This window comes from Etheostoma cragini, chromosome 4 (genome assembly GCF_013103735.1).
Source record: "Etheostoma cragini isolate CJK2018 chromosome 4, CSU_Ecrag_1.0, whole genome shotgun sequence".
NCBI lineage: Eukaryota > Metazoa > Chordata > Actinopteri > Perciformes > Percidae > Etheostoma > Etheostoma cragini.
Genome location: NC_048410.1, coordinates 862,829 through 874,403, shown reverse-complemented (window position 1 = coordinate 874,403; position 11,575 = coordinate 862,829). Strand labels below are relative to the sequence as shown.

At 41.6% G+C, this 11,575-nt stretch overlaps 1 protein-coding gene across 1 annotated transcript in view; it reads right to left on the bottom strand.

The window, feature by feature from the left end:
* Positions 1–11,575, bottom strand: part of LOC117943374 — a 91,159-nt gene that overhangs the window by 36,287 nt on the left and 43,297 nt on the right. The window contains exon 5 of the mRNA XM_034869457.1: positions 3,431–3,457. Coding sequence (XP_034725348.1) covers positions 3,431–3,457 — 27 coding nt within the window. The remainder of the gene's footprint in view (positions 1–3,430; positions 3,458–11,575) is intronic.

Below are 11,575 nucleotides of genomic sequence, written 5' to 3'. Positions count from 1 at the left end.
CATGTTTTTAAATCAGGCACGGTGCGACACCTACTGGTCTGTTTTTGAAATGTTTTGAACTGCCCTTGATGGTCCATTACTGTGGAAACCACATTAAATATGAATTTAATTATATAATTTAGTGCTAACAGTAACAACTCTGCAAACACAAGTTCTTAGGTTACCTTGTAATGTACATACTGAAAGTATTATAAGGTAACCTATATTACCAACTGTATTATAGGTTAACTTATTTTACCAACTGTTTTATAGGTTAACCTATATTACCAACTGTATTATAGGTTAACTTATTTTACCAACTGTATTATAGGTTAACCTATATTACCAACTGTATTATAGGTTACCCTATATTACCAACTGTATTATAGGTTACCCTATATTACCAACTGTATTGTAGGTTAACCTATATTACCAACTGTATTATAGGTTAACCTATATTACCAACTGGATTGTAGGTTAACTTATATTACCAACTGGATTGTAGGTTAACCTATATTACCAACTGGATTGTAGGTTAACCTATATTACCAACTGAATTATAGGTTACCCTATATTACCAACTGTATTATAGGTTACCCTATATTACCAACTGTATTATAGGTTAACCTATATTACCAACTGTATTATAGGTTAACCTATATTACCAACTGTATTGAACCAAACAATGAGTCATTAAACGTGGCTAGTGATGTGTACATATGGCATGATATTAAATAACTGTAATAAACTACTGCTACTAACTTATTTCTATCGGTCCCGGTTCGTTTTGTGGTTGAAATGAAAAACAAACTATCAAAACGTACACGGACCATGTATGGCTGCAGTCTGGAGCGTCCCATGTCATGCCATCCCGCCTGGTGGGTCCGTGTACGTTTTGAGCGTTTGTTCATTTAAACCACAAAACGAAATAAGGAGAAAACCACCTTTTTTTGTTTGTCGTTTGAAACCAAAAACAAAAACACGGTAAAAAAAGAGCCGTTCCCCCGTTCACACCTCGGCATGAGACGGGACGGATGACATGGGACGCTCCAGGCTGCAGCCGTACCCGTCTCGCTCACCTGCCTTGACCGGTTGGGGGTGAGACAGAGAGAAACAAATAATGATATTCAGAAAATAAAAATTATTTAAGAAGAAAAAGAGAAGTCTTGAAAACAAATTATTAATAAAATCCTAATATTCAGAAAATAAAATTAATTATAAAATAAACAAAAGAAAATAATAATTTAAGAAAAACATAATTTCATGAAAAGAATGAAATCTCCATATTCATAGAATAAAAAAAGTAAGAACTGAAAGTAATAAGAAATTCAAGAATAAAATCGTTATATTCAGAAAATAAAAATAATTTAAGAAAAAGGGAATTTATGAAAACAATTTATGAATAAAATCTTAATATTCAGAAAATAAAATTCAAACAAAAAAGAGTCATTTCATGGAGAAAAGCATTTAGAATAAAATCATAATATGCAAAAAATAAAAAAATAAACGTTTAAAGAAAAAAGTGATTGAATGAAAAAAGTTGAAATAATGAAAAACAATTTACATCAAAAACCAAAAAGCATTTTTCTGCCTGTGAGAGACGTCATGGCGTCTTCTCAAAATCCATAAAATAGCTTGTTATGAACAAGTTATGGAAGAACCATTTCCTTCTTTTCATATCCAACATCCAGCTATCATCCATGTTGATATACAGAATAATAGCGGTGTTTAAAAAAGTGAATAATGCTCAGAATCCTTAGAATAGCTTTTAATTTCATATTATCAAAGCATTGGGAACACTGAACATTCAATAACAAATCAAAACATGACCAGAAGTGATGAAGATTGTGTTATAACTTTACAGAAAGTGAAGAAAAATGAATATTAGGCTGTTCAAAAATATAAAAGTATTTGCATTTTCACATTTACAAACTCAAACATTTACAGTGTAAACTGAGAAAATGTCTCAAGGTTTTTGCTTCACTTTGATTCATCGCATTAATATTTAGCTGCATAACCATATTTCTGACGTTTTATTCAAGGCTTTGAATAGTTTTATTCAAAGCCTAGTAATATATATAATTTATGTATTATAATTTTAATACATTTACATTCAAATGATAAAAGGCACTATATAATCGATTAACAGCATAAATAGTGCAAGTACATAGTAAAGTGTTCAGTAAAGAGGCTTTTTTCTAAATACTTGTATCTTTGGCGTATCTGCGTTTAAAAGACAGTGATAGAGACAGTCAGGAGAGACCAGAGAAGACCTGCAGGAAGGACCCTGTGAAGGACTCAAACCAAAGCCACCGCGGTGAGGACTCAGGCTAAAGTCCCGGCTCTACCCGCTGAGCCACCAGGGCGCCGCTTCATTCACTGAGTTAGATAAAAAGATCAATTCCACATCTCAGCCTTTACTATTCTTCTACACACACAGGCAAGAAATGATCGTCTAAAGAGCAAACAGCTGGAATAAAACACTATAAAATAACTAAAACATTGCATGAAGTGACCTTTTTTACACAATATATGTCACACTTCACACATCACAGCTAACTTTGTGATTTGGTGTGAATATAAAATAAAGACTTCTAAGAGCATCATCATGTTGAGCTGGTCCTCCCTGCTCTACACACCTCTGGATCAGGAATACTGGACCAGTCTTACCAACAGGTCCACCATCAACTAGAACTGAAGACCACATCAACCAGCCTAACTGGGATAGAACACAGCAGAAAAGAACTGGAAACTAAATCAATGTTTCCTGCAACACAGACATTATTAAAGCATCATGTCATCATTAGTGAACGTTCATTTGGCTCTGGAGCTGAACCTGCAGGAAAAACACAAAACAATATTTAAGAAATTTAAAGAAACTTTCTTGTTCATATTCAGGCTTCACAATCACAGTTTTTTCACACATGGCTGTAGAAGGCCAGAGTAAAAAAAACAAAAAAAAAAAAAAACATTAAAAACTAAGCATAAGAGAACAATTAATTATTTTATTATAAATAATTATTGGTTTGTTTGTGTTGTTTGTCAAAAACAAAATGCAGACGTATCTCTCAGCAACACACTCAGAGGCTTCACTCGTTAAATGAGAGGACATCTTTAACGGTTTAATCAAAGTACTCACCATCTACAACAAGATGAACGTCAAACGTTTGAAGTATCTGAGGATCTTGATGAAAACAGACGTAGTTTCCACTGTCAGCCTTCGTTGTCTTTTTGATCTTTATGGAGGCGTTGCCTTCTTTCAGTTTGTATGGAAAAAAGTCGACTCGACCTTGGAACTGTTTGTCTTGATCTTTGACCTCTTTACTCTGGCCTTTATCATACTGGAACACAATCTGCCATTCACCTGGCCTAAGACGTTTCTTCCAGATAAAACCTTCTGACCTAAGGTCCTCCTTGGGCCAGAGGTGGCAGGGTATAGTAACATCACGGCCTTCTTTCACTGTGATGACTTCTGGCCCTGGAAGATAAAAACATTATTAATCAATATGTTTACATGCAGAGTCATCTTTTTGTAATTGTTAAGGCAGAAAAATAATTGTAAGCAGAATTAAATTTTACAAATGCAGTTTAGTTTTTTCTTCAGTATAATTATTTCTGCAAATTCTTTTAAACACAACAAACATATTTTAACCATTTAAGCTTGTAGTCTATTAAATTATTTACATACCCTACATCAAATGTAATGAATCATTTTAAGAATAAAATAAATGTATCTCCAGTACATTATAATATCCTGTAACAGTTTTATTAAATAAAATCCAACTGACTTGATGGTCCTCTGGTGTAAATACCATCAGAATGATTAATGACTGCAGATAAAAATTCCTCAATGACCCTAAACATGAGATATGTATAAATAATCTGTTGTGTTGTTTGCTTATCATGAATATGTTGATACCATTCATTATTTTAACTTACCTTTCTTACGCTGTAATGTGATGTAGCCCTTTTTTACAAGCACCATTAGAACTACAACACCACCAACAAGAGAAAGAACAACTATTAAAATAATCCATCCAGTGGAGAGCTCTGTGAACAGAATACAAAAGGTGAATATTAGACTCAGAATATAACACAAATCATATACAGCAGATTGGAAATCACAGATTAAGATTAAATAACTGCAAAAGATGCTAAATATAAAGAGCTTTCTGCTGCTCTGCCCTACGTCTTCCTCCTCACATTCATCAACTGGACTCTTCACCACTTTGATTTTACTATTATTATTATCATGGATATGAGCCATATTACGCAATGTATTCATCCGCACACCATGTCTTCATTCAAACATGAGTTTCCTCTTCTAACAGAACAGAAAATAAAATGATCTCCAGTAAATTTTAACATCCTGTAACAGTTTTATTAAAGAAAATCCAACTGACTTGATCGTACTCTGGTGTAAATACCATCAGAATGATTAATGACTGAAGATAAAACTACCTCAAAACATGAGATTCATATGAATAATCTGCTGTGTTGTTTGCTTATCATGATTATGTTGATACAGTTTATTATTTTAACTTACCTTTTATACGATATAATGCGATGTAGCCCTTGTTTACATGCATTAGAGTTAGAACACCAGCAACATTAACAAAAACAACAACACCAGCAACAACAACAACAACTATAAGAACAATCCATCCAGCGGAGAGCCCTGAAACAGAAGACAGAAAGTGAATGTTAGACTCAGAATGTAACACAGATCATATCCAGCAGACTGGACATCACAGTCTACACAAAGAGGACAACTGAAGGTTTGAATGTTCCTGAAATCTGAAATCTAAAATTCTGCAGATAAAAGGAGGATGCCGAGCAGATGTTGGCTGCCATGCCTTTAAATACAGCCGCAGGTGCCAACAGAGCCCTCGTAGCATGCCCTCGGATGTCGCGAAATAGCCTTGCGCAGCCAGTGAGACAGACGCTGTTTTTAGAGGGCTGACCCTTGGGAGTGTTCTTTATAATAAACGCTTCACCACGGAATAGGCAAAAACTGTCCCCTCACCCTAGCCCTCCTGTCAGGATGAGAGGGCTGCTGCGTATGCTTTGACTGTAAATGGAGCCAAATCGCTATCCACCAGAGTTTGGAGATAAGCCAACACGAGAGGCAGGGGACACAATGTGAGATCCGCGTCCCTCCCTGTACGCCAGCGCTGGAAGGCAGAGCAGAGCCCTGCGTAACATGTATTAGAAGGGGCTCTGGAGCCCTGGATGGTGCGCACCACGGCAGGGGGAAAGCCTATTTTCTGTTAGCGTTACCGCTCAGCAACCAGCCCCAAAGTCTCTTGGTAATCACTGAGGGATGACAGATCACGCTGTTCAGCTGTGACAGTGCGTCTCCCTGCCACGTAATTTGCTAGGGGGAAGCCACCAGCAGCTGAACGAGGGTCGGGAACCAGAACGCGCTCGTGCGCTCCGGGGCAACCAAAGCCATTGACAGATTCTCCTCCTGGATGCGCTCCATGAGGCGATGGATCGAAGGAAAAGCATATAAGGGGGCGGGGGGGGGGGGTTTGGGCCAGGGCTGGTGGAGGAAGCCGTTTACGCCAAGGGGAGGATTGTCCCTCATGCTCAAGAAAAAACACAGAGTGCACTGTGTGTTTTCCTGTGGAACGAACACTCGTTGTGGGAGCCCCTCCCCCCTCGACGTCAGGTCGGCAGCCCGTTTCAAAAAACCCTGGGTTATACACCTACACTGCTTTGAGAAACAGCAGGTGACTGTGCGCCCACAGCGGGAGGCGTCTAGCTATTTCCAACAGCTGGGCTAAGCGTATGTTGCTCTGGCGGTTTACGAACGCTGTCGCCGTGATGTTGCATGTCCGCACGACAACATGTCTCCCAACAGAACACAAAACACTTTCAACACCGTGGACGGCTCCAGGTAGTTTATGTGGGGGGGGATGCCAGTCCCCTCCCACCACCTGTGACTCACAAATCCCCCCCACCAGCTAGTGAGGGAGACGTCTGTGTACACCATCACAAATGACGTCACTCTGCCCTGGGGAACCCCGGAAAACAGGGGCCGGGGATTCCCTCAGTATGCCAGGTCTGACCGGAGGGAATGAGGGATAGACAGTGTTTGCCATTTGTGGCAAATGTGATCGAGTTGTTGGCGGAGAAACTACCTTTGGGCTTTAGACCCAGGGGGACCACCATGTGCCACAGACATTAAGCCCAGGAGCCTCAGCACTGACACCGATGACACTGTCGTGTGTGGCCTCAAGCGGGACAACAAAGTAGTTAGGGCATCCTGTCTTGGTGCTGACAACCTGGCCCTCATGATGATCGAGTTTATGCCCACGCCAGGATAACCTATCGATTGTGCGGGCACCAGAGCGCTCTTTTGCCAAATTATGGCAAAACCCAGCATTTGCAGCTGCAGGTTCTCTATAGTCTGCAGCGCCGCTTGCTCCCGAGAGGGGGCTAGAATGAGGAGATTGTCCAAATACTCTGATGCCCCTCTTCTGTAGCGGCTGGAGCGCCGTTTCCATGCACTTGGAAGATGTGCGAGGGGGTAGTGAGTACCCGAATGGCAGTCAGTTGAACTGGAAAGGAATGGTGAGCATGTGGAAAAGGATGTGGATCTCTCGTCTTGCCCAGCCCGTGGTAGGGCTTTTCAAAAAGGGCAGTGGCCGGTCACCGCCGTGTGGGGCGGGAGCGGCCACTGGGTCAACGTGTCCCTCGTCCCACCGGCACCCCCATGGGGAGGTGGTTGATTGAGCGGCGTCATCCACAATGGGTGGACGCACATTCCCGCTGCCAGCATAACGAGGAGGCTGTGGCGCTCCGCTTGCAACAGCGGTCTCCTGTGTGCTTGTGTAGGGAACGACTGTCATATCAACGCGTTGTTCAGAGCAAACAAGGGCTGTATGCTTGAGGGGAAAAGGGCTGTTAAAATGGGAAGAAGTGGCCCTCAAACATGCCGTTGCGTTTCCAACTCGATCCCCGCATCCCGTCATCGCCACCGTCATTGCTTCTTGCTGTGTGGCTCGGGAGACGTGCCAGCTGTCGCTGCGGAGGGGGACCGGGCCAAAAAAGCCCATCTGGAGCTATGGGGCCGTACAGACGCGTAACTAGAGTCTAACTGCCGCGGGCAGCTGAGGCATGTGGATCCAGGTGTTTCGCTGGGCCACAGTCTGCCAAGCCATGACCCTGGACAGTGCCACCGTGGGTGCCGTAAACAGGGTGACGATGGCGGTAGGCTATGTTGTTTGTGCCGGCAGCCCCTGCGAAACCCTGCATCCGTGTCACCTTGAGCCCGAGTAAACGGGGCGTAGCGAGAGATGGGAAGCCTTCAGTTTCAGGGAGAAAAGCCTCCTCCACAAAAATGGTCGAAGCTCTATGAAGCGCAGCTAAAGTGGTGCCCGTGAAGAGGGCCAATCCCCCCCAGGAGAGGGGAGGATTCCTCCTAAGGAGAAGGAGGGAAAAACCGGTAACGGCAGCGCTGTCCGAGAGAACAGAGCCAGCGGACTCATTCTCGTCGAATACACTGTCCGCCAGCGCCTCCAGGGTCCAATCTGCCTGCCCCGCTGCCGTTGCCATCCCCGCTAGCCTGGCAAGACCAGAAAAGCTTCCCGCCTGTCATCTAAAGAGCTAAACTGACAGGCGGGAAGCTTTTCTGGTCTTGCCAGGGCGCAAAACTGGCAGGAGGTGTGGTGGCTAAGAGCCTGGCCGGCAAGAATGGCGCAGAGGCAGGTCCCGCAGCAGGGGTGAAGGTCCGGTGACAGAATGTTACGGTCCACCTGGAGGGACAGACGAGAGCACCGCTGGAAATTCTTGAGCTTGTCTTTATACTGCATAATTGAAGAAAAAGTGGGAGACGAACAATGGATCCACTGTGTTCATATACAGTAAATGCGGAAGTAGTTGAGGCCAGTGCTGGATGCAAGGGCGGGAAAGAAAATCTTCAAGACTGCGGATGCGCAAAGGGATAAACCCAATAGCGTAGCCCTTAGAGGGCAAAGCCTATACAAAATAGAAGTGTGTGATACGCTCCATTTGTATTAATTTGATTTTTATTAATATTTTTCAAACACTAAAAGTTGTACTGCACAAGATCAATGGACCACAACACTCCAGTGGCCCACCAGCTCCAGGTCCTGCAGACGGACCGCCATCAGTGGGGATCGGCCAGCGTAGCAACACTGCTAGAAAGCTTCACTGCCGACCTCGACCTGATTGGAGCGCCAGCGGGAGTAGCTGCAGCTACATGTACAAGCTTCCACTGAGATAAAACAGCAGTTAACGGGGCAGGTTTTAGAGCCTTTGTGTCTCTTAACAGATACACAATGCAACTAATATGTCTGTACAACATGAACAGGGCCCTTACATAACATCAAGATGTGTTTTCAACTCAGACATTGTTTTAATTCACCTTCCCTGTCTCCATCTTGCTGGTGGTAGCTTGCTTGCCTGCCCCGTTAAAATCAACAGGTTGTTCTCTATATTGTTGTGTAAAAACATTTTAGACTGAGCTTTGTTGGTTGATCATGTTGTAGTGACAGTACTGCTATTGCTGTTGTAATGCAGAATACGATGGAAGGTTTTTTCAGATTGTCCTTTTGAAAATGGCCCACTCAAAATACTGTCTCTGCCACTGCTTCACACACACACTTTTTAAATTATTCACAGATAAAATCAGGATGAGGAAGAATCCTACCATGAAAATACACAGAGATCTCCTTAGAAACCTGATGGTTGATGGTCTCCTGTGTTGCCACACAGCGATAGCGGTCAGTCTGGGTCACAGTAGTTCTGAGAGTGATGTAGAAAAGGTCTCCTATTGGTTCGTCCTGGGTCTTCTCAACAGGAAGTTTGTTTCCAGCACTGTCCCTCCACTCTACTTCAGGTTCTGGATCACCGTGAACCTCACACTGCAGCAGAGACCGGTCATTTGTTTGATCAAGTATAGTGACATATGGTTTTGGCGCCGCACCTGTGAACACAGTATGAACAACTCACTAGAGGACAATCAAAGCATTAAAACATTCATATTGGGAAGTTTTTTCATCTATTTTCTTCATTATGGGAATTAACAGAAGGAGAGAAAAACGAGAAACAAACACACATCTTCCTGGATGAGAAAAATTCTGTTTTTCATAAGGATTAACAAAATTGACCAATGCACAATAAAAACACATTTCCGTCACTGCCATTATAAAAATTGTGAAAAGGAAGATTTTTTAAAACATTTTTTTATTATTAACATTTACACAAACTTAAAACTGACGATGGCATGTAAATGTCTCCACTTTTAAGAGATTAATTAATAATCATACAGTACCTTCAGCTATGTATTCAGTTTATAATAAATAAAATAGCCACAGTTAAAATGTATTTAATGGTTGAAAAGAGATATTAATAAACAAACGGAGGCTCGTTTAAAAGAACTAAATCCACAGATTAAATTTACCCCGTTTGAGTTAAAACGGAAGGCAAGGCAGCTTTATCTGTAGAGCACAATTCAACAACAGGGCAATTCAAAGTGCTTTACACAAAATCAGTTAAACAGATAAAACACAAGTACAAACAGTTAAAAATCATAAGCATTAAAAACCGATAAAACACATGAATAGACAGTTAAAAAAATAGAAACATTAAGACACATAAAACACAAGAATAAAAGTTACAGTGCATGGTGAGCAGTCATTTAAAGAAAGGCAGCATCAAAAAGAAAGGTCTTCAGCCTTGATTTAAAAGAACAGAGTAGCAGCGGACCTGCAGGTTTCTGGGAGTTCATTCCAGATATAAGGAGCATAGAAACTGAAAGCTGCTTCACCCTGTTTAGTTCTGACTTCTGGGGACAGAAAGTAGACCTGTCCAAGACCACCTGAGAGGTCTGGGTGGTTCATAGTGTAGTAGCAGATCAAAAATGTATTTTGGACCTAAACCGTTAAGCAGTGATGTAGTGGAGGCTAAACGCACGTAAACGCCGTTTATGCACCTCTCAAAATTCTGAAATGGCGTTTACCCACCTCCAAAGAGCGTTTATCCACCTCTGAATAGCCTATTGTCCCAAAGCCATTCTAAATTAAGCTTATATTCTTTTAGTTTCATATTGTTCATTATTAGTTTCATAGGTTGTTAAACCTAAAACGAAGTCTATCATATTGCGCTGCATTACTGTCAGTGTTGACCAATCTCTTGCGGTGTTTGGGGTATAGAGCCCCCAACGTCGCCTTCCAGGAAGTGCTTCCTGGAAGGTAATAGAATTGGGCAATGGTTGGGTGCCTTGAAGTCGACGTTCGGGGCTTAAAACATCAAGTAGTATGCAGCAGTCAAAGATTCGTCAGTCACATTATCCTACATTAGGCTACATGTCTCATGTAGTTAATGATGAATGGGTTTTAAAAATGGATATCCGTCATTTTTTTAAGCGCCGCCAAGACAGCAGCCCTCCTCTTGATGCCAGCAAACGGCCTCGAAAAGAAGCCCAAAGTGAGCTCGGAAAACAGTACTCAACTTAATGTTTTTCAGGTTCATTTGGTTAATGGCAGATTCATGCCACTGACTCAAAAAGCCACGGCATTGATTAGGTTAGCCTACCCCTTTCAGACATGAAGTTGCAGGTCACCTAGCTACCTTTTTGCCATTAGTGAAATTCAGGATATATTGTCTGATAAATAACTGGATGTTACAGGTAAATTGTCTAATAAATAACTGGATGTTACAGGATATATTGTCTGATAATAACTGGATGTTATTTAATGCATTCTGTGGCCACTGAAAGTTAGTATATGGATCTTTTTTCTGTTCTCACCAATAGGACATTTCTCCATGGAGATCTTTTCTTACCAGAAACAACTTTGACCTTAATGGGAGCAATGGAATCAATAACATTTGTAATTTTACAGTTGAAATGATCTACAAGCTCAGTGACTGAGAGCCCAGAGAGGGCGGGTGTGGATGAGAAAAGCTGAGTAAATGTTTCACTGGTGTTTTCAGTGATATAACGTTTTCTGATTATCTTTGTTTGGACACTTTTGGGCACAGAGATAGTGCCGTTAAAGAAAACACAGGAATGATCAGAGAGAGCAATGTCAGTCACCACAACCTCGGAAATGTTCAGACCCTTGGAGACAATCAAGTCTAGAGTGTGCCCCTTATTGTGCGTGGACCCTGTCACATGCTGAGTCAGTCCATAGTTCTCAAAAACACAACACAGTTCTTTGGTCCCCTGTCCTGGGGGTTGTCAACATGAATGTTAAAATCACCCGCAATGATTACACAATCAAAGTTAATACAGATTATAGACAGCAGTTTAGTGAAGTCATCAATGAAGGTTGCACAATATTTAGGTGGCCTGTAGATATTTAGAAATATCGCTTAAGGGGAAGACTTTAGGTGAAGAGCAACATATTCAAAAGAAACTAAATTTCCATAACATATTTGCGTACAGTGGAATGAGTCATTAAACAAAATGGCGACTCGGCCTCCTTTCTGATTCACTCCATTCTCACTCATAAAACTGAAGTTAGGGGGGGCTGACTCGATGAGGACAGCAGCGCTGTTGTTATGGTCTAACCAGGTTTCAGTTAAAAACATAAAATCTAGATTGTGCTTAATAATAAAATCA